Source organism: Drosophila montana, unplaced genomic scaffold, assembly GCF_035044405.1.
Source record: "Drosophila montana isolate Dmon_TW-CO22-7 unplaced genomic scaffold, ASM3504440v1 contig_2081_1, whole genome shotgun sequence".
Taxonomy (NCBI): Eukaryota; Metazoa; Arthropoda; class Insecta; order Diptera; family Drosophilidae; genus Drosophila; species Drosophila montana.
The window spans coordinates 1,426,948-1,451,218 of NW_026996991.1; the positions used below are offsets into that span (position 1 = coordinate 1,426,948).

The following is a 24,271-nucleotide window of genomic DNA, read 5'->3' on the forward strand; positions in this document are numbered from 1 at the left end:
GCTCACCTCTCCACATACCCCCTCCCCCCCTGACCACATTGGATGGGGGTGCCTAAATTTATTATTCAAATTTCCTCAGTTGATTTGCTTGCATTTATTATTAAACATTACAGGCGCGATTTGAGCATTGTTTTTAATTCACTTAAAACTACATAAATTTTACTTTACATGCAAGCCGCACTCACGTGTCCCAGGGCCAAGAGCCCGGGCCAGTGCGTTAAATTTCCAATAGATACAAAGATACAAATGTATCTACGCGTGCTTTCGGCTTTGTCGCGTCGGAACGCGCTGTTCCAAGCGCTTAGTTCACGACGCTGCGTTTTAATTCAATCAAAAGACGAGCTCGCGACTTGACGAATCTTTAGTCGATCGCTCGAGCGCAACGGCAACGGTTCACTTTCGGTTTCACTGGATCGCAGATCGGCTGGCTTTAGCTACAATCTATATATCTCGGTCCTTCAGCTTAATTCGCGCGAGTAGCTGGGTTGAATGCATCTCAAGATGTTTGCTGATCGCAGCTCCAAATTGTTGCTGCTACTGCTGCATATGTTGGCATTGTGCCACTGGAGCGACGCCAGGTTGCGTGAGTATATTGCATATTGGGAAAATACGTTAGGGAAAATCACACCAGCTGAAGGTCGAACATCAGTGATTCATCAGTCACCAATCAATCAATCAGTCAGCTGTGAGAAGGCTACGCAGTTGGAATACTTAGATTGGAATATTGCCTTAGCAAGAATATTTTTAGTTCGATCTTTAAATCTATTAGTCAACCTAGGCTCCAAATACTTCTACTCCTCAATACATTTCTGGGCTAACAATATTAGGAGGTATAGGTTTTCAGGACTTTCTGTGCTCTTTTTGTGCTACCCAAATATCATTACACTTCGTATACGTTTATATATTCTTCAAGTTTAAAGCCTATTTCTTTAATAGCATCGAACAAATTGCGTTCATACACTCAGAGAAAAAATCAAGAATTTCGTACATTGTTCAAGTACAAAAAATGTCAATAACTGGCAAGAGTTTTACGACGGGGATAAATCTATATAAGGTTGTGGCTCTCATATCACTTTTGCTTTATTATTACGGAAGCTATTGTTGACTAAGCCAGACAGCCTTCGTCTTTTAGCCATACTATTAGACCTAGCCTTCCAGCAAAAGGGCCAATGAACTGAGCCAAATCAAAGCAACTATTTCGACAATAATTGCAATAACAACAACTCGTCGATTGCAGCTGTTGCGCATATTAATTATGCTCGTCGTGAAGCCGAAGGTTCAACAACTAATCCACACATATAAAGTACATATAGATATATAGTACCGGCCGCTCCGTAGAATTGCAAATGCAGCAAATGTTGCTTGTGAAGGTGGCACGTTCTATGATCAAGGTCACAATTGGACATATTTTGTACATATTCGAAAAACAAGAAGGAACTCCTATGTGATATGGTGCTTTGTCTAGATATATGAATCTAAATAGTAAATCTTAATTAAGACCGACATGAAAGCCATGTCAAACGGCTGGCTCTAAAATGTGTAGTGCCTGTTGCAGAAAGGCTGACTTATGCTTTAAACTGAGAGACTATAGACTTCGATTTTGATCCTGTTCAAGAATATATATACATCATGGGGTCACATCTGTCTCCTTCCATTACAATATCCTCCATAAGGCTTTAAAGTCCTCCCTATTATAGCTTCTAGCATAAGACCCTGTGCTCGAGATGATCCTCAGCTGGAGCGCTGCATCATAAATGCCGTCTATAATTTGCGGCCTCTTCTGGTGCATGGCAATCTGGGTGATGGCTATTACACACCTCCTTTGGAGCCGCTGCAGCTGGACAACATTGAACTGGGACGTAGCAGCCAGTTTCAGGCCACGTTTACGGACCTTGAGGCCACAGGTGGTAGCAATTTTATCATCGATCGCATTATGTGAGTGTCACTGAACCCAAAGTTTGACAAGCACTGCTCTATAGAACGATTTCAGCGCCAAGCCCCAGGACATCTTGTATGATCTGTGGATAACGCTGCCACGCATCGACTTTAAGGGCAAATACTTTATGCGCCTCAACCTGCTGCTGCTGGACATTCAGGGCAAGGGCAATATGCGTGGCTACTGCGGTGCGTAATTCCCTAAATACCCTATATAAAACCTTAATTGAACTTCGAAACCCAAACTTCCACAGATAATGCCAAGGCGGCAGTAAAGATGCGCGGCACGCGCTATCTGAGAAACGGTCTCGAGTACGTCAAATTCACAAAGATGACGATGAGAATACAGTTCAAAGATTTCAAGCTGCAGCTGGACAATCTCTTTAATGGGGATCGCATACTTGGCGAGGTGGGCAACACACTAATCAATGACAACCAGGAGCTGTATCTGAACGAGATTGTGCCGGGCCTGGAGCGTGGTCTGTCCAAGAAGTTTCTGGATGTGGCGAATGAGATTTTGGCAACGGCGACTTTTGATGAAATGTTTCCGCCTGGACGCACCGTCATCAATCCCATACATTTTCCCAATCCGGCCGGTAGTTCAGGCGCTGCGCCCGGTCCGTCCATATTCGAGACGTCTTTCTCCTCGCGTAATCCGGCAGGCGGCATTTTGGATCAGCTGCCGCCTAGGAGCAATAGTCGTAATCCCTGGCCTAAACAGCCCACAAACAATCCAGGGGGCGGCATTTTTGGCGAACTTACGCCTGGTGGAGGCATCATTGATCCCAGATTGAATCTCGGCAGTTAGGTTGAGTGTGTTGTTTGTTTTGGAATTTATTTCTAAGCAAATAAAGTTATTGTTATTTTTATTGAACATGCCACGCTGTAATTATCCACCCGCAAGCGTAGAAAATTGATGGAAACCAGCTATGTACAACTGTTTAAAGAGCTTTGTAAAAACTAATCAGAGAAGTTTTCGGAAAATCCAAATCTCTTGAAGCGTTGGCTGAGCGATAATGCAAGCATTTAATAGTTGAAAGCACTCGCTAATAGATCAAAGTTCTTGGGATGGAGAGTACGATATGGACTCCCCGGCACCTAATTTCGGCTCTGACTGTGGGCAACGTTGAATTTTACCCGAGCGCCAATTTTGACTGTTAGGCACCTGAAATTGGCTCTGACTGTGGGTACAGTTGCCTCTTACCCGAGCGCTAATTTGGCTAAGAGCGCTTAATGTCTTACTCCATTTGCTTGTGCTGGCTGAAGAAGCCTGGCAAACTTTTTAATCCACCGCAAAGCTTGAACAGTTTTGCATATTAAGCGCAAAGTTTGCGACTATACAACACCAGGGGGACACTTTAAGGGCGGACAAACACACACACACATACACACTCACACACACAGCCCTGCTTGGTTTTACACCTGTTCAATGGGCATAGGGACAAACACGTGGCCAGCTTCGCGTCTTGTGATTAATCACCGGCAGCGACAAAGATGAATTTACAAAGATTTTGCCAGCTGCAAAGTTTTTATTCTCGCGTTGGGCAGTTAATTGTGTTAGCCGTAGATGAGGCTGGGCCCAGAGCGAAGCAAGAAGAAGAAGCAGCAGCAGCGGCAGAAAAAAGTGTTGGGCAGCGCTAATTAAATTCATGGGACGCAGCTGTCGGGGCAAAAAGCATTATCGACTTTTAGGCGCTGAATATTTCAAATGAAAATGTTTTTGATGTAAACACAGGAGCAGCAGCAGCAACAGCAGAAGCAGCAGCAGTTGCTCTCGACCTACGTCCAGTTGCTGTCGAGTCAAAGGAAACCCTTGGCAACTGCCATTTTGGCCAAGTTCTGGTCGCCCGTGCAGTGTCGCCCGAGCCGACATTAATTTCATTTATTAATTTTTAACTACGCCCGCGCACCAAAATAAAAGCAACTTGATAAATGGGCGGACCAAAATTTCAAATCTTTCGCGTGGCACATTTTGCTTTTACTCTAATTTTTTTCTTTTTTGGGTTTCTTTTGTGCCGTCCCCCCATCTGGCAAGCGCTTCCTTTTTTTAAGGGGGCAACGTTTTTCGCGTTTGCTTTGTTGTTGTTAATTTTTTTTAATTCTTTGCTTTTCACTTGAAAGGCGCTCCACAAATGTGAAGAAGCGCCGCGGTCCGCTAATGTCCTTTCTTTTATCATTATGTAGACAGCAGCGTGGGCGACTTGGGGTTGCTGCCGAGGCCGAAGCCGTGCCGAGGCGTGGCAAGCGGCCATCAAGGCACTGTCCTGGGGTTGCCGGTGCACAGGTATTTGCGGCCATTAACGAACAAGTAAGCGCTGTCGGCTTAAAGTTCTAAGGTTGCGCCGATGGAACAAAGTAGATAACGAACAAAAATTATATGATTCGCTCTCATAGAAATTACAAATATAAAAGCCAAAAACTGAGGACCAAAATTGATATTTTAATAATTTATAAATGCGTGTGGAGACAATTAAAATTAAACATTTATGTGCTGCATGTGTTGAGTTACCAAATAACTAACAAATAAATAAAAAACAAAGCTTCAAATAAATCGCAATGCATTAAATAATGCTAAAAACGAGTACCATGCTCAATATATTGAGCCACCAGTGTAAATATGTCTCGGGATTGTGGTAAGTATAAATAAAGTATGTTATTTCGTATACCACGCTTTTAGTTTATACTTTTAATACTAGCAGTTTTTAATTTACATTTTACCATAAATAAAGAAAGATGAATCACGTGCATATGCGACTTGTAGATACCATATAATCCGTTTACAAAAACCTTTTCACAAAAAATTACAGACAAATAGGCTAAGTTAGATTCAAAAAACATTTCAATTTAGAATATTTTCAAAATACCAGTCGTTGTACAACACTTGCTGTTATTTTATACAAACCAAACCAAACTGCGATTCGCCAGAAAATTCTACCTTATTTTGGCCTTCAAGTATTGGAATATTATAGAGTATTGATATATAAACATTTGTGATAATGGGCACCTGTGTGCGTCGTTTCTTCTGCCCCAATAAGCCAGTCTACAGCAACGGCTGTCGCGCCAAGTTCGTCTATCCCGCCGGAGGCACCTATACGGGCTACTGGCGGCAGAACAAGCATCATGGCTGGGGCGTGAAGACGACTCCAGAGCGCACGGCCAGCTACTTTTCGATGAAGAAACAACCGGACGGACAGCTCATCTACAATGGCCGCTGGTCGGAGGGGAAGCGACAGGGTTGCGGCTCCATGATACGCAAGCGCGGCACAGATCTGCAAGTGATCTACGCGGGTCAGTGGTACGACGACATGAAGTGCGGCGAGGGCAAACAGTTCTATCCGGATGGATGTGTTTACTTCGGTCGTTGGCTGCGGAATCGTCGCCATGGCATGGGCATACAATGGTACGGCGATGGCAGCATCTATGTGGGCGAATGGGAGACAGACTTTAAGCATGGCCTGGGCGTGCTCTTCTATGGTAAGGCAGATAGTTCTTCGAAGCCCTGATCTAGACAAGCAGCAATCTGATTCCCACAGCTAATGGCAATCGCTATGAGGGACATTTTGCACGTGGCTACAAGAACGGCGAGGGCGTCTTCTATCACATGCACACCGGCCAGATCCAGAAGGGCATTTGGGAGAACGACAATGCCAAGGTATCGGTTATGCAAGACGAGCCGGAGATCAGGCGCAACGATGAACCCACACCCTACCCCATTCCCAGAAACTATCTCAAATATCCCAATGAGATAATGAGGGAGCTTTTCCAACGCTACAAACCGTTTGGAGATAAGCCGCGGCGTCGTTTCAATGATAAGGTCAGTCTGGAGTTTGTGCATCACAAGCGCCAGTTTGCCTCCTTTGAGGAACGCCTGGCCACGCCCACAGGATTGGATCTCTATCCAAACTCGGGTTTCGTGTGCACCTGCGAGTGCAAAATCCTATGAGGAACAGTTGTTAGAATCTTTCTTTAAAATCCAAGCAAATGTTAAAGTCATTTCAACATTAAATTATGGGCTACGCCAACAATGTGGGTGTTGTTGAAAAGTTATTGGGGTTAGATCCACACAAATAATAGAAAAAGGTACAAATATGCCCACCCCCTTAAATAAGAGGGTATTGCGTGTGTGTGTGAAGTGCGCACACCTGGTTTGGTCAGCTTGGGCCGTTCGGCCTGTTTTTGTCAGTTTTTTGGTAATCATTTCATATGCAAATTTTCTGGTCCAGTTGTTGCCTTTGGGGACACCATTAAAAAAAAACGAGACGCTCTTCAAGACGAATATTCAATTTAATAAAGGATAATTTTCGATAGTAAGGTTTTTTTCTCTTATAATTCAAGTGGTTTTTGATTGAATAATGCGTGTGAAAAGTTAACATAAGCTGTTGCTGATTGGAACTGATTTAGCCTGAACCTTTTTGTACCCTTGAAGAAAGTACTATAATTTTGTGCAGAAATGTGTAACGCATAAGAGACATTTTCGACCCCATAGAGTAAATATATTCTAGAGCAACATCAACAGCCCAGTCGTTATAGCCATGTCCGCCTGCTCGTCTGTCTAATGTCTGTATGATTTCCACGATATTTTTATTTACTTTATTTGATTTATTTATGAACAATTTAAATGGTAGTCTTTCAATATATTCAGATATTTATTAGATTTTAATTTGTAATTTATTGTGATCTAGACAAGTTGGCAAAAAGTGTTTAATTCTAACCTTCTAATATATTCCGACATTTAAACAATTTAGCATAATACTTTAGACTTAATAAAAAACAAGCATATAGAGTAGAATTTAAAGGCTTGGGTGCCTTAAGTAGATGTCCGTCCCAGAAAGGAGCTTCGTTATCTAGGCATCCAGACTAAGAAGTAATCGACTTTGAGATACCCTGAATTAGAAAAGCTTTCATGTCCAAAGCACGCGTTTAATTTGATAGATATTCCGTGAAGCTGTAAATCATTTGAATTCCTGGTTATTCGATATTCTATTGCAGAAGTGGTAGATTTTTTTTATCAACCCTTTAAAACCCTGTTTTTTTTTCTGTTGTTCATTAGCATAAAGTGCAGCTGCAGAAAAAAATGTGTGGTGTCATTTTTTTCCAGCCATAAATTTTCACTATGCAAATGCAACAAATAAAGGATGTGTTATCCTGGGCAATGTGGACGCGTGCCTCAGAAACTCTGCTTTCATATGCAAATGCTCGACGCATTGCCTTCAATTAACCTCGAACGGGTTTCTGCATATTTACTTTACATTACGATTTAGCTGACAGCTTGGGATTGTCTTTTATATCGATACATAGACTGGCAGAAATCGAGTGCTGTTGACGTCAGTTGGGGGCCAACTCATTAATTAATACCGAGGTTCGAACTACAATTGCACGCAATTAATAATTGATGGCGGCCAAAGGCAGAAATCGTTGAGGTTTCTTTTATTTTATTTTTTTCTTAGACAACTCAACGGTTCGGTTGGATTTGGTTAATGTGGTTTGAGTTTTGGGTTCTGGGTTGGGGGCTGGTAAGCAGGAAGTGAGGCAATGCTGCCTGGCGGCCAAATAATTGCAAGTGACAGGCGCTTTAATTTTTCTTCCTCTTTGGCAGCTTATTTTTAGACGTGGCCTAGCTGTGGGCGGGGCATCATCGAGTGGGGAGGCCCGGTTGCCATGTTTATGATAAACTTAATTCGGTGTAAATGAGCGGCCCCAATGAGGGTTGACAGCTGGTCTGGGCAGGGGGCTGGAGCCTAGCTAGGGGTTGGGGTAGCTTGCTGCTTACCACAAACTTTGGCGCTCGACCAAACTTCAAAAAAACAAATCTGTGCAAGAAAAGCAAAAAAGAAAGAGAAGAAAAACAACAACGAAATGAAGAAACAGCTGAAACTTTGTTCGATAGCTTTTCCGTTTGCAGTTGAATGAAATGGAAAATTTTAATTGCTCAACGTGTATGTGTGTGTGTGTTGGTGTGTGTGCGCATCGGTGGGCAACGGCGCATGGAAATTCACTTCAGTGCAAAAGTATCTACGCAAAAAAATTATTGTTGCTCCAAACTGAACTGAATATTTTACATATTGAATCACGATATTCAAATGTAGTTATTCGTTAATAGACAAAAATTGTACATGGTAAATACAATATTTAAGAAAGCTTAACCCAAACAGAAAGAAAATGTTGTTCATAAATAAAATAAAATTTTGTTGTAGGATTGCAAATTGCAGTTAATATAAGTACTTTCAATATTCTGACAGACCTTGAAAGGGGTGGTTGGGAGCGCCCTCCCCCCAAAGAAAATAAAGCTGCTACAATCCAGCCGGTTTTGCCCCCTTTCACCGTTTCCTGTGCCCCAATTCTAATGAAATTTAAATTATTGCAATGAGCACACAAGCGCAAATGAGAACAAGGACCGAAGGCGACACGCACATGGAACATGAAAGGACACACCGAAGGCAAATGACGAGGATGAGCGCGATGCTGATGACGATGCCGTAGCTTCAGCTGTCGCTTTGGCTGTATCTGAAGCTGAAGCTGAAGCCGCGGCAAGGACGCAAATTTCGTGGCCGTTTTCTCATTAAGCTGATGCGAGATGAGAATCCAAGCGCGAGTTAAAGCCTCAGCTCAGACGTAGGCGGAACGCGGCACACACACAAACATAAACACACACACACACACACACTGCTACACACGGGTGCCATAAATTATTTGCGCCAACCCTTGAAAGAAAAGCGTCGCGCAACTTTTAACAGTACAAGAAAACGGAGAAGAAGAAGCAGCAGCAGCAGCAGCAGGAGACGCAGCATTTGTTATAAATTAAGTGATGGGGCTCAATATGGCAACAACGGGTGCGGGTGCGGGTACGGGTACGGGTGCGGCAGGGGATGAAGATGGGGGAACGCACGCATTTTAGAGGTGGGCTCATTACCGCCGGCAAGCTGGCAACCCTGTGACTTTTACCGTTATACAGCGAAACAAAACTGAAATAAAATCAAGTGACAACAGCAATTCACGTAGGGAACGAATACTGAATACCCTATCTGAAATTTAGAGTCGATTTTCTAATCTATGTATATGTATATATATATATATATATATCTATATATATATCTATATCTATATCTATATCTATATCTATATCTATATCTATATCTCTATCTCTATCTATATCTATATCTATATCTATATCTATATCTATATCTATATCTATATCTATATCTATATCTATATCTATATCTATATCTATATCTATATCTATATCTATATCTATATCTATATCTATATCTATATCTATATCTATATCTATATCTATATCTATATCTATATCTATATCTATATCTATATCTATATCTATATCTATATCTATATCTATATCTATATCTATATCTATATCTATATCTAAAGCCTCAACAAACGGGATAACAAAGTGTTGACACCTTTTGGTAGTGTGTGTATTTAAAAAGAGTAATGAAAAAAATTTGCATATTTTACGGCGCAGCGACGGCTGCTGCCCTGCAGATGGGGTTGTTCCCCTTGTTCTTCTTCTTGTTGCTTGGCACGTTTGAGCTTTTGGCTATAAATAAGGCAGCACCGTGCAGAGCAGCAGCTGGAGGTGGGGTAAGTGGCAGGGGCAACAAATGCCGCAGCGATGGCTGAGCATAAAAACTAATTGCATATGCAGGCAGTCGGGCAATAAAGGGATGGGTGGGCAGAGAGGTAGGTAGGGTTGATCTGCCATTGTTTTAACCCTTTGACGACCCATGTCCCGCAACCCTTGCCCGGAAGTGGACAAGAGCAGCTCGACCAATGGGCAGACGGCTGAGCAGCGGAGTTAACCCTTTCGCTGGCCGAGGCAGGGTGAGCTGGGCACTTGGCTGGGAAGCAGTGGTATATGCCACACCCACAGCATGGCGCTTGAGACCGCCCACGCCGCGTATATTGGCAACAGCCTTGAATAACTTGCAGGAGTTTTTGTTTGTGTTGTGTTTGGGTGAAAACTTTGATTTCATTTGATTTGCCTCAAATGCGCCAAAGTTTCTTCAACTGGAAGGCACAACAGCAGCAACAACAAACTGTAGAAATGTAAAGAAGCAGCAGCAGCGGCAACAAAAAGAAGAAAATATGCGGCAAACAAATTAACAGTCCAGTGATTATTGTCAAAAGCAAAACGAGGAAGCAAAACAAGTGCCCTATCAACGGTACAAAAACTTTCCACAGGGCCCCATGGTCCACCCACCCACGGCCAGGCGTTTCAAAATTAGAAAAGGGCATAATTTTAATGAACTTTTTTCTAAGAAGTTGCCCACTGGTGCTGCTGCTGCTCCCCCTACCCCTCCTCCGGCTGGCACTCGTGTAAGCAGCGGCAGCTGTCGAAAGGACTTAGCAAGTTTTTCGCTGCTGCCACTTGTCCTGGCTTTTGACTTGACTTGGCCAAAGCGCGCACTTGGCTCAAAAGTTGCTCCAATTCCCTCTCTCCCCCTCTCACGCTTTCTCGCTCTCTTTCTCTTGGGTATATGAGTGCTGCTGTTTTGCTGATCTTAGCCCTACCTGCCTGGGATTAATCACTTCCACTCAATCGCTGCTCGTCTCTAATTGCATAAGGCTGCGTCTTCTGCTGCACCGTTAGCCAAACAAAGCACAGCCGCCGCGTGCCTTCTATCGAACTGTAAATCTAAACGTGCCTCAAATTGCGAGCCATGTTGCATGCCAAATTGTGGCACACCTGCCCCTGCCCCTACTGTTATTGCAGTTCTAAGCTGGCAGTTGACGCAATGCCGCTGCCGCTGCCGCTGCCGCTGTCTCTGCCTCACGCCTGATTGCCACCAAGTGTCCTGGCCTGGCAAATGAAGTGCTAGGATAACAAAGACGAGCCTTAAGATTTATTTCATTATGCAAAATGAGAGACAGTGAGGGGGAGAGTAGAGAGAGAGGGGGCGCCTTGCAGTTGCATGCAATTGCTGTTTGATCTGATGAAAGACACACTTTGCAGCTGAGCGGCAGGTGAGATACTTATTCAGATAATTATGCTTAGAGGAAACCTCTTTGCAGCCACATTTAAAGATCGCTTCGACTAACTAAACATACTTCTGGCTTACATTTACTTGGCTTGAAGCACCAGTTCTTCTCTATCTTAGCAATATTCCAGTAGACAATCAATTTCCGAGTATTCAAAGAAGTATTTGTTGGATTTGGGAGAATGCACAAAACTAATGAGCGTGGACAATGCAATTGAAATACTCTGCCTTAAGAATGCAGTTAGATGCGCAATGCGTTTGTCAATGTGATTGATTAGAGGCGCATTCTGGGGTCAGGTAGACAGATATACCCCAGCTCAGCTCATGTGTCCTGGCACAGAGACAATCTTGCCTAATATTTTACGCTCATTTGGGGCATTAAAAAACCTAGCGGAATCTTAAATATATTTATTTTATTGTGTTTTCTTTGCGAACCGCCCCTGGAAAATGGTGTTAACTCTTGAGCACGGGATGGCCAGACAATAGAACGGATGGGAAAACTAAAACCCACGCCCGCTTGACATTTGGCTGTTAAGTAAACAGAAAAAAACACAAACAGAGAAAACGAGAAGTATAGACTGGAGAAGAGAGAGAATTCTGCAGCGAGACGCAGGTCAACAAACGGCAACAGTTGCAGTTGCAGTTGCTTTTTTGTTGGTGTTGGTGTTGCCTTTCAGCCAAAATAGAGAAGGACAAAAATTTGTATAGAGAAATTCGCCAAAAACTGAAACTGAAATTGTGTCATTTCATGCCAGGGCCAAGGTTAAAGTGCAGGGGCAGGGGCAGGGCCAACGGGGGCGAGGGGTGCCAGGTGCGTTTCAATGAGTTTGGCTTTGTGTTTGTCCCTTGCCTCACAATTTTTACTGTCAATTTTAATTGTTGGCTCTGCAAAAAAGAAAAAGTATGAAAAATAATTTATTGAATATTTGTTGGCATTTTATGTTCTCTGTGAGAACTCTTGACGTGGTCGCCGCTCCCCGACCCCCGCCGCTGCCCCTTCATTTTAGCTGCCCATTAAGCTCGTTTTTAAGTGCCATTCTGTTCTGCTTCTCTCTCGCTCTCTCTCCTTCTTGTTGTGTCTCTCTCTCTCTTGTTCTTTGCACTTGAAATTTTGCGCTTGCCAAGCAATTTTCTTGTCTCGGGCCTCGCCTTTTATTTCGTTTCTCATTTTCTTAGCTTCCTCTTACGCCTCCGCTCTTATGCTTTTTTTGCTTTTTTCCGTTTTCCAATCTTAATTTTCTTCGCTCTCGTTGTTGTTGTTGTTTTATTTTTTGTTGTTTGGGGTTGAAAAAATAATTCATTTATGCAAATGAGGGGTGTTTAAAATTAAGCAAAGAGCACGTAGGCCGAAAGTAGCAGTGCCACAACAACAACAACAACAACAAAAACAACAATAGCAACACCAATGGGAGCAGCGGCCATCGTGAAGGAGGTGAAGCTCCTGGCATAGAGCACCAAGCTGCGACAAGGCCAGAGCCGTAGCCGGCGCCACAGTCGAGCAGCAGGCGCATTGGAAAATGATAAAAACAAAAGGTTTTTCTCTCACCCCACCTTCGACCCAAACCTCAGTTGCCACCCTTACCAGCCAGCCAGCTCCCCCCGCCCTCAAACGCTTGGCCACTCATCTTTCGGGTATAAGTTACAATTTGTAAGGTTTTAATGGCGTTTTTGCCTGTCAGGGCTGGGGGATTTCTTGAGGGGCAAAAATCAAAAGCAAGATCTGTGCTTTGAGGGGGAGGGGGTCAGCTGGGACTCGGGCTGAACAACTGGTCTGCGGAACAGTATTTTCCCGGACGTTTGCTGGGCGCTTCACAAACAAGGGAAATACTTGAAAATGGGCTGTAGGAGTATACAGAAATATTTCTTAAGTGGGTTAAAATTTTAGCTAGAGCTGGCGCTTATAATTATCTAACTAACTAATTGCTAAAAAACTGGGAAAAGTATTTAAATTATATTTATTATATATTATTTCCACGTGCAATTCCACATGATTAAGCTCCAAGTGTTTGAAAACATTTAGCTCGACTTGGGCGGAAGCTCACATAGATCTTCGTGCGTTTAGTGGAACTGTGTGAAACTTCGCATAAATCAGGAATTAATTCAGTAACATCTTGAATAGGTTTTCAGGGTGAAGTACAGGAACAGCTAATGACTATCAAATCGAATCTAGGCGCTTTATACAGGTATTTTTCTTAAGGAGTTAAGTTCCTGAGAGCTCCAAAGTTCTTAGAAAATCGAGAAGCTTAAGGATATTAGTTTTTTTGTGTATTTAATACGAATAAAAGAATTGCCAAAATTGAAGATTTTAAATACATTTGTCTATGCCCCAGCACACAGAGCTAAATCTTATGCTTTAAGCCAGCTTCTGCCCTGCTCTAGGCCAGGCACATGGGCCGCTTGTTTGTCTTCGCTACACGCGCATAAATAAAACTCATTTCTGCACACTTCTGGGGCGTTGTGAGGGCTTGTGGTAGTTGGAGCAGGGAGGAATGGTTGGGGGACGTTGTGTGGAGCCAAAAGTTTGACCAATGGAATTTGTTGATTTTTCGTGGTTGAAGTTTTTGTTTTGTGCCGTCGAAGATAAATGGCAATGGAATTAATTAAGTTGTTAATTTCCCATTAAGCAGTGCGAACAGCACGTAAAGCACACACACATGTGTGTGTGCGTGGGTGTGTGTGGGTAGACGGGGGCTTCTGCGAGACATGTCCTGACAGCACTTGACAAAATTATGTGCCTGGCGGCGGCGTTTAACCTTTCAGCGACTCGCAAAACAAACAGCAGCTGCCCCTGCGGGCAAAAGGCTCCAACCCGCCGACCCCTACCACACTACACACATGTGTGTGAGAGTCGACCGCAGCAGCACGCGTCAACATTTAGTGCTGGTTTACCAGGCACACACACACACAAGCAGCGTGTGGGTTGTATTAGCATATAAAAACCTCGCACCCGTCGCATTACAAATCGTATTCCCGCGGCACCCTCGGTGAAAGGATTCGCACGCCTGCACAGCACACACATGCACACACGCACACACACATGCTGTTATTCATGTGTGTAAAAAACGCATAAAAACCACGCGCCGAATTGACTACCCATTATCCTGCCCATAGCATATCCTGCCTCCTCTCACTTGGCTCTCGCCGCTAATAGAGCGTAATAAATGTCATGTTTTGCCAGGATGAGCTACTCCTTTCTCCTGTCAAAGGGTCACATGTGTGTGCGTGTGCGTGTGTGTGTGTGAGTGTGTGTGGACAGCCCTCGGGCTCGGCAAGAAAAAGACCTTTGCTTATCAATTTGCTCGCTGCGCCTGTGTGTTGTGAGTGAGATGTTTATTTGCCGATTGCCAAGTGCCTGATTTTAGCTTCAGATTTCAGTTCAATGATTGATAAGTGGCGACAACCCCAGAGCATATGGACTTAAAATTCATGTGCGTGGAATATGTTTAAGGCCAATTTTAGCGAGAGGGTGAATGGTCACATATATTATCTACTTTTGAATCTAAAATGCAATTGAAATATACCTGCACGGTTGAGCTGAAAGTTTGCGAAAGTGCTTTCTAAATTGTGGGTGGCAACTCTGGTCTGCAATCTTAAATTGGATTATAGTTCAGACAAATGAATTTAGATTTTGGATATATATAACTTTTTCAATTCGTGGCAGTCACTCAGAATCTAACTCTTTTTGATAAGATTTATCAGGTTATCCTTTCATCATTTTGAGTAAAATATTTATTAAAATTTATCCTACTTTTTACGAGTCCAGAAAGATATAAATCTTGATAATAGGATTTGAATTACTCGAGATATTCACATTTGAAACTTTAAAACAATTTGTTTTATATACCCCCACTTAACGAAGATAACTCGGGAAAATTACATCAGATCTTGGGGATCTTTAGAGCTCTTAAATAAAGTCTGATCTATAATTGTTCACTATTTCGTTCCGTTCCATTTCTTTTCTAAATAGCATTAGGTAATAAGCACATCTTACAATTTGTTTGCCTTTATAAATAAGCAATAATTTCATTTGTTAATATTTCGTTTGTTAATTCAACAAAATGACAGATAAACAAAAAAATAACAAGCTCCAATATTATGAACTATAAAATATTCATATGCATTTGCTTGTTCACGAGCCTCGGCATATCAGGGAAACACATTAACAAATTTGTGTGGAGGAATTACGTGGCCTCCGCCTCGGCTGTGGCAGAGGCTGCCACTCATCTAATTGCATTAGAAGGTAGCATTAAGATTGAGTTTGAGCTCTGAACTGGGTGCTGGGTGTTGGCCACCCTCGCGATATGTCTGCAGGAATTGCAAGGAATTGCCCAGGCACATGTTGTCACATGTCCTTTGGCTGTCGCTGCGACTGTCTCCGGTTGTGCTCTGGCTTTTCTCAGCGCTTGTCTGTCTCGCGCTTTTCAAATTTTATGACATTTTTATTCGCTGCGTTGCGGTGCAGGGGGCTGGATTTGGGATTGGAGGGAGACATATGTCAACGCACCTATGGCCTAGAGCCCAAGGGCTGCCGGGCTCCCCTGCACAAGCTGTTGTTATTTTATTTTTTACGTTGATTTCCCGCGAAATGTCCGCGCGTTGTAAAACAAAAACAAAAACATGTTGATTTTATTTTCTGCCCACTTTTTCTCTGTTAGCTTTTATGTAGCGGCTTTTAAGTTTTTATTATACGTCATAATTGAGGTAATTGTTTTGGTAGTTTTTGTCGACTACATTGAAAGCTTTTTGCTGTCCTTGCAAGCACTTAGGCCTAAAGAACTTAAATTCCGGCAACAAAAAAGCTGAAAGCAAAACCTTTTAGGCATATCTTTTTGAGCGTGCATATTAGCGAAAACTATATTACATAATTAAATACCAAATATGTTTTATATATATGAAGAAATCGTCTTACAAAACCTTTGTTTGTAGCTCGAACCTGGATTTACCCTGAATTAATGTAAATCGATTGCCTCGTGCTGTAGACTAGATTTTCACGAGCACTACATAGAAGTTGTTAATCACGAGGCGGCGGTTGCTGTTTTAAATCCCCCAGGCGGAGGTTGCTGGATCGAATCCCTGGCTCATGTAAGGATGTAGTAATGTCTTAGCCGAAGGCTATAGTGGACGAGATTCAAATATCATCTTATGGGTGGATGTACTACTTAATATATATATTAAATATATATTGGACATAGTTACAAAAAAAACCACCCAAGTTCACGAATTATAGTAAAAACTCTGATTTACTGCTCCAAATCGTTTCGATTCAATATATGTAATGCATTTTCGAAAGCCTTAGCTCACATCTTTTGGCTTAACTGTACCTTAATACAGCTCGTTTCACTCATTAGCACAGCATTTGCTGGCGCACATCAAAAGAGTTGCCAAGGATATGAGGCCAAGGCAAAGGCACAGACAGACAGGAAGCGCAGACTCGATACCAACAACGCTCGCAGCGCCAAATTGCAAACTTAATAACAAAAGGCTCAAAGTGGGTTGGGACACGGGCACAGCATATATCCTATAGAGAGTATGTTTGCAGGGCAGGGAGCGGAGTAGGGATGGGGGACGACGACGATGGGCTCATAATGAAAACGAGGCAAATGCAAATGAACAAAAGGCAACATGCCATATATAGAGGCAAGTGTCAGAGCCAAGAGTTGCTCAGCCACATCAGCGTCAACATCCTTGCCAGGAAAATCAAAGCGCCAAATGAGAGAGAAAGAGAGAGATGGAGACGGAGAGGGAGAGGGGGAGAAAATGCCAAAAGCCAAAGCTAAGGAAACGCAGCACATGAGAAAGTAGGAGAAGATGAGCAAAATAAATGGGAAAATTGCGAAAAAATAAAATTAAAAATATCGATCAACAGTCGGCAGCATCATCAGCTAACGAACTCCAACCCCTTCCGCAGCCGCGGGTTCCAAAGGGCAGCGCTACGAAGCGGGGGGCTGGGGGAGGCAAATGAGAGAAAGCAGACGAAAGGGCTTCTGATATGAGCTTTTGGCGTCGTCCTCTATACGTTGCCTGACTGCTGTCTTAGGCGAGAGGCAAGGCAGCGAGGAGTGTACAACCCACACAGTCGAGGAGAGGGAGTGGGGCGCTGCGGCCTAGTGGTGTCGAGGGGGGAATGCGTTGCATGTCCTCGACGTGCGCTCTTAAAATTAAAAGCATGTTTGATGAGGAAATTGAACTGGCATGTAAACGTGTGTGTGTGCGAGTGTGCGAGTGTGTGTGTGACTGTCTGAAAAAAGGAGAGAAAAAAATGTTACCCAGGGTGGCATTACCACCACCCCCAACCCCCACCCACGCCTAATTCATCAGAGGACGCGAATCGCTTGACGTTATCCTTTGCCGCGGTGATATCCCAGTCGCGGTCTCTCTTTCTCATTCGCTCCGCTCATTTCTCTTAATTTCATTCACCCTTTGCAAATGAGGCTGCGATTCGGCTTGAAGGGGCGGTGGGGGGCGGCGAGCGCTGGTTGCGCCAAGGGGGCTGCCCACAGAAGGGCACAACAACAACAAAAATTTTCCACATTATTTCTGACTGCCGCGTCGCAGTCGACGCTATTCAAATTTTCTACTTTTGCTTTGCACGCGCGATTTTCCTTGTTTTCGCTTTTACATTTTTTAATAGCTAGAGAAATTTTCGCGGCTGCTTTTCTCGCAGGGTGGCACATTTTTTCTTTTCTTTTTGTCTGCTGGCAGCACGACAACCCTGGCCACTTTCAGTGTGTGTGTGTGTGTACGGCACTTAAAACGTTTTTTAGAAAGTTTCCCCACACCCCCGCACACTTGCGGGTATTAAACTTAATGTTGATAGTGTAATTTTATATTTAAGAGTAAAGCAAAGCAACAAAAAAAAAGCAAAAAAGTGCCGCGTTAGGGTTGCGCGGTGTCTATGTCAACAGCTGAGTCTGAGTACGGCTTTTCTGTGGGGGGGTGACAGTTTTTTTCTATGCCAAAAGCGATACCTTTTTTTTTGCCGCGCGACGCCGCTCAACGAGTTTTAATTGAAGTCAAGTTGCTTGCCCAGGGTTTGGGCTAACAAAAAACATTCCCTTTTTCTTTTTGATTTTGGGTATTAGGTCAACCACTTCTGGCTAAAGTTTTCCAGTTGCGAGCGCTTTGCTTTTAGTTTTAATTAAAAATTTTAAATAGCTAAAATAGTTGAAATGTTTTCCCTTTTTTATTTTTGGCTTAAGCCAAACTCTTGCTCTTGGCTAATTTGAAGCTGTTTCATGCTTCTCAACCGTTTCGCCAGCTGCTTAAATAGAAATTACTTCATCGATTTTTTTCCTTTTTTTCTTCCTCTTAAGTCTCAAATAGGCCGCTGGCAATGAGCACCAGGACAAGGAACAACAAAAATGGGTCTGATGCGCGCTTCCGTCGCCCGCCCCTGGCCACAAAGGATAGACAAAAAAAAGGAGAAAAAAACTTGAGACACACGCAGCTTTTTTCAACGACTTTTTAATTTAAGGGTAGCTCTTAGATATTTTTTTTACTGCACATCCTTTTGCATCCTTGCCCGGTTGCCTAATGAAAAGTCACCGTCAATTACAGGGTCGCCACGCGTCCAAAAAAACGCAAATCAAATTAGAGGAAAGCGGCAAAAAGTTTCTCAAAACCCAAAAAAATGCAAAAAATTTGACCAAAAGTCAGCAAACACGAAGGACCCTTCATTAGGAATCCTGTGCAAGCAAATTTGCTACGCAAATGAGCCAGGACAACGGCGTAACAAAAAAAGAAATAGAGAAACAGAAATTATATTCAAGGATGGACACTTTAGAATGCCGAGAGATGGACCTGGGATATAAGCGAAAGACGTGTCTGCGCATTTTTGAATGTCTCCGAATAGTTGTCAGGACATTTTGTCTGCCTGTCGAGTGCCTGCCATTCTTCAAGACTTATTGTTTTCACCGATCGTTTCGGCTTGATAAACCCCGTTTGTATCTGTTTGCAACAGACAACTCTTTCTATTGGAGATCTGGTCGCGTGTAATTGCAGATAAGCCACGTCTGCTTCAGTGATTGCCAGCTCTAAGCTGCCCATAGAAGTAGGCTATAGGTTTTTATATACTCTATAGCAGGCGCATAAATGGGGTATATTGCAGAGAGAGAGAGAGAGAGAGAGAGAGTTTCGGTTAACACCTGGAAAAATTCAGAGTGTGACCTACAAAATATTATTGAGGCAATGCAGATAAGATGAGTTAAAATATTTTAATAGATACAGGATCTTTAAAACTTGATTTATCTTGATCATAACTCAGGCAAATCAGGTCGTATATCACACTATATCTATAATTATATAGTGTGATATAAATAATTACAGCTCCGAGAAAGTATAACTTTGAAAATGTTTTATTTTCTTAAAGCTTTTTACAGGGTATCATCCGAAAATATTATAATTTTCTTAAAGTTCTTGCCCATGCCAGGGTATCTTCTAATCTCTATTCTACAATACATAATAGTCTCTGTTCGATTCTGTTGTGTTCTGGCTTTGTCTACCTGCTGTGCACGTGTGTGGCTCTATCAATATTTGCCTCACATGCGTGTGTGTCCTGTCTGTCTGTGTGTGTGTGTTGTGTGTGTTTGGTGCGGAAGTAACCTGATTTTTTGCGCAAAAACAAATTCAAAGCTGTTTGGTTGCGGGGGCAGCCCGTGGACCTGTGTAAACTGCAATGTCCTGTGCCTCCTGCTGCTGATGCTGCTCTGTTTGGGCATGTGTCTGCGCCGGCAGCTGGACCAGAGCCTAATGTTTGCTCAAGGCATTTGGCGGGGGCACAGGGCGGGTCGGCGGGTGAGCTTTTTTTGCAAAAAAAATGAAAAGCGCCGCAGGACATGTCAGCGAGGCCATTGGGCAGCTGTCAGGCGCAGAAAAAGGAGCCAAAGCATGGCAAGCCTTTGAGCCAGCGGCTCACCTTTGGCGCAGCGGCAGCTGTCAAAAATGTTAATAGGCGTAAATGAGACGCCCAATGAGCGAGAGAGAGATGAGAGCAGAGGAGAGCTGAGCTGACTGAATGGTAGGGAAAACTAATTTCCGCCGCCGCCGGGCGAACAACAAAGACGCATATCTCATGTCTTTGGCCAAAATCCATTGCACAGGCCGCCGCAGCCAGGACGTGTGCCAGACGCATCCTTTGCGCAAATTGCATGCCTCACGATCTTGCGCCGTGTGCGGCCCCTAAACAGGGATTATTGTCGCATGCAAATGGAAAATGGGAAAAACTAGAAAACTCTTCTGGCAAGTCAATAGAGAAACCAAAACCCTTTTCAACAGAAATCCCTGGCTAAACACAGATCCTGTCTATGGGGTGTAATTTCTTTTTTTTTTAATTCTGCTTTGCATACGGCAGAAAAAAATTAAATATTCAAAAAAAAGTGAGACTGTGCCTGGCAGGACACACGACAAACGCGCACCCCTCGGCATCGTTTTTTTCTGGTTCCGTGTTACCCAGACAACGGCTAGAGTCCTGCGGCTGTGGGCAACCCTTTTTTTGAAAGGGTTTTTCACAACTTTTTTTTTTCACTCGACGCACTTTTAATTTGCATTTTGTAGGCATTTCGAAAATCAAGTTCGAAACATACCCCAGACGACCGATTCCGGCTGCCGTCCACAGCCATAAAACACAAATGCTCCTTTTTTTGTGAGTACAGTTTTTTTTTTGTATTTGTATTTGACAAGTGAATATTCATGTAATTTTTTTTTTAGCTTTGCAAGGGTTAAAAACTTTTCAGGGCCGCGCAGCGGGCAAAGGAATCAAAAATATCGGAGAGAAAAAAACGTGGGTACTTTAGCATGTGCTCGTGCAGAATAATTTGGGTTGATTTGGTTGAGCCAGAAAAAAAAGAGTTGAAAAACTGATGCAGGCGCTTTACAGGGTGTTTCATTAAGTGCATATCAAGTGAGAGGAGCTTAAATTAGGAATAATAAAGGGATATGGTATCTGTAACTAATCAACTTTCCTGTGAAGCATTTGGCGCTGAAAATAAAGAAATTCAAGATGTTAGAAAAGAAAAAAAATGTTAAATATTATAAACAAAAAGAAAGAAGATATTTGGTTGTATATTAATTAAAAAATGAGGTCATTCGCAAAGCAGAAAATATCAGTGAGAAATTAAATGTTTAAATAATTGAAAAATACTTCTAATATAAGGAAATGTTCAAGAATCTGCACTTCTATTTTTTGCAGCGTGTTTCTCTAATCTTACTTAATCCAGGTGCTGTTGCAACTCTTTTCCCGGTCACCCTGTTTATAAGTCTGTGCTAGAAAACTACCCATAATATCCGCTTAAAAAACTCAAAATTCATAAAACTTGGCAACGAAAAAAATCGCACAAATACGCAAAAGTTGAGGAACAGCCGAACAAAAAAAAAAAGAGTCCTTATGCCCAGACATGCAGGCAGGCAGCCCACAGCAGCCAAAGGGTTGAGATAGATGGGTTGGAATGGATGAAAAAAAAAACAAGAAGAAGAAGCACGCAGCGTTGCATGCAAAACGAAAGTTAATCACAAAATACATAACGGTAACAAAAAAAAAAAATAGATGAACAGAAAAAAATGAGGCAGACGCGCGTTTTTTTTGTTCCTGTGAGGGGTTAACTTAATTTATGCGCATCGCGAGGCTGAAAGCGTGGCAGCGTCGGCGACGTCGACGTCGACAGAGGCAGCGACTGCGACAGCAACTGAAGCTGATTATGCAGCGCGGGCGCAGCTCGAATGTTTTTCTTTTCTTCCTCTTCTACACTTTTTTTTTTGCGCGCAGCTCGGTTTTTAATTTGAAAAATATGCGACGCTTGATGTTCTCCGGTTGCTGAGTTGTTGTCGGTTGTTGATGATGTGGATGGAAATCCTTTGGCTTTATTGGAAATTATTGATTTATGATTTGCAATATGCTACACATTGCGCTCAGCTGGGAGAGAAGTATATATTCTGGGAAAATCTCAAGCTACTGAAGTTGAATAATAAAGAATTGATGGTACTTAAGTAGTAGGATTACAAATGGGAAGCTATACACGGAACACAACTCGGGATCTTATTATAAACTTACCGACTACCCTGAACCTTCTTGGTGATTTGTATATACTTTTCTGGGAGCTACATGTCAAATTTCTTGGGTCTAGCTTATAAGACCTTAGGGATTTGCTCAAAAAACAGCATATCGGTAATCGATTTTTATCGGTTGTTCGGAAACTAGCTAAGTTATCAATTGTCGGACCTCGTACTGCGCGGGCACTAGGAGGACCTACTTTCAAAATTTCAATTCTGTAGATCTTACGGACAGCCGGGCGGACAGAGAGACGGACAGACATACAGCCTAGATCGACTCGGCTATTGATGCTGACCTAGAATATATATGCTTTCTTCTGCTTTTTACATACATTTGCACTAACCCATTGCACGCTTTTAACCCATTTTCAATGGGTTCAGGGATTAATTATAAGCAGAAAAACAATGTATGTATAAAAGTATTGATTGTAACATAGTTATAAAATAATTAAAGATTATATAGGGGTAGCTATGAAGGCAACACGCTCAGGATCTGTTTAAGCGGGCAGTGAAAACTTGAAATATCTATATGTCTCAGACATTAAAAGGTATTTAAAGAAGCTATTCTCGTAAACTTCCTGCTAGGTGGTGGCTTTTATTCAGGGCATACTTCCGGTAGCTAAAAACAGTTTCAAATACTATTATGTATTTTGTGAAGGCATTTCGCCTATTTGTCTTATAAAAGCCTGACCTGGCGCTTCAAAGCGCTCTCGACCCACTTCATGCGGCACTTTAGTAACAGAGTCTTCGCCCCGCAAAGAACACTTCAAACACCAATTAAAAATTATAAACAGGCTACGCAGTTGCAAAGTAAACGCCCACCTCTCTAAAAATATATATACTTATAATACCATCTTTATGGAAAAAACAAAGTAAATTGTACATTAAGAAAAGCAGAAGAAGAGGAAGCAGTGCGTGGCCACCTGGGCGAACCGGCGCCAAATGATGCCGTTAAGATGCTTACAGCGCGAAGCTCCATACAGAACGGCGAATACTTCAAAAGGCATTAAAAACAAAAAAAAAGCGCGCTCACAAAATGAAAGCCAACTGACCCACCGCCCCCCACCCCCTCCATCAAGGGCTGGTCCACAAGGGGCTGGTCCAGCAGAAAGGGTGGCAAACGAAATTAAATTTTGTACTTCGCATAAACTTAATTACTCGCCATGGAAGCGCCCGAGGGGGGGCGCAGGATACTCGAGAGCAGGCGCAGGCGCAGACGAAGTGCGTCCGTCCTTTCATTAATGGCCGCGCTTAATGGGCAATATTACATTATGCGCTGCATTGTCCTCTTTGCTGTCCTTAAAACAAACTTTTGCCCCCCCCCCCGCCACCCCCGCCGCCCCCTGGCTGGCCTGCTAATTTAACCCTCCTTTGGGCACCAACTGGCTGGCATTTGGCCTTTTTGTTCGTGAGTTGGCTGCGTTTGGTGTCAAACAGAATCATTTTCATGTTAATTGCGCGCCATTTTGTTGTTGTTATTGTTATCCTCCGCTGATTATCCTTTCATTTATGCAAAGTCCTGGCCGCTGTTAATTCGCTTATTCGCTGCTTGGCCAACTCCTGCCGCAGCTTCAGCTGCGTTTTGTCTGCATTTTAATTAATGTTTTCCTTGTTTTGTATGCAAAAGGAGCTGCTGATTAAAAGGATATGACTGGGGTTCCTGTTCTGTTTCTGGCTGGACGACATCGTCGTCGCCGTCTCCGGTTCTGGCCACTTGCCGGATATGAGAGGTAATTAAAAAATTTTCATTGCCCTTATAAATTGCGCTTTGCATATTTTGTGGGCGCAGCCCACTTCTTGATGCTTAGTCCTTTGGCTCCTCTATGACCTGTCCTGGCCAGGCGACTTTGATGTGCCTGTGAAATTGCATTAGGCTTTTGACACAACATCACACATACACACACACAGTCACACAAGGCCGCAAATTAGTTCAAAGGCTATCAAGTAAAAGGCTCAGCCACACACGCGCTCAGGCTCCCGTCTGCTGGCGCCGCCCTGTCCAGTTGCCTAAGCGAATTATAGAACACATTAGAGCCGCTTCAGGCCCAAATAAAAGCAAGTCCTGCATTATTTAATAATGTCCCTGGTTCCAGCATATATTCTGGCAAATCCTTTTAGACTCATATATATATCTGTATATGGGTTATAATTGAATCAACAGCCCCGGGCAGCAGTAGCAGGGCAGCTGCTGGTAACGCCCACTTTAGCCAGGCATAACACTGACCTCTGCCAACTGTTAGACAGCACACACACCCCTCACACACACACACTTGGCAACATATGCCCAAAAGTATGCT

The 24,271-nt window shown here is 43.0% G+C and overlaps 2 protein-coding genes across 2 annotated transcripts; both read left to right on the forward strand.

The window, feature by feature from the left end:
• The first annotated feature begins 377 nt into the window (after positions 1-377).
• Positions 378-2,809, forward strand: Jhbp10 (Juvenile hormone binding protein 10). The gene is made up of 4 exons (XM_064679899.1): positions 378-583; positions 1,698-1,935; positions 1,991-2,124; positions 2,190-2,809. The coding sequence occupies exons 1-4, from the start codon at positions 490-492 to the stop codon at positions 2,741-2,743; spliced, it is 1,020 nt and encodes a 339-aa protein (XP_064535969.1). The 5' UTR covers positions 378-489; the 3' UTR covers positions 2,744-2,809.
• Positions 2,810-4,761: 1,952 nt separating this feature from the next.
• On the forward strand, positions 4,762-5,960 carry LOC135426636 (MORN repeat-containing protein 3). The gene is made up of 2 exons (XM_064679863.1): positions 4,762-5,409; positions 5,469-5,960. Exons 1-2 carry the CDS (start codon positions 4,932-4,934, stop codon positions 5,876-5,878), a joined length of 888 nt encoding a protein of 295 aa, XP_064535933.1. The 5' UTR covers positions 4,762-4,931; the 3' UTR covers positions 5,879-5,960.
• Positions 5,961-24,271: the final 18,311 nt, after the last annotated feature.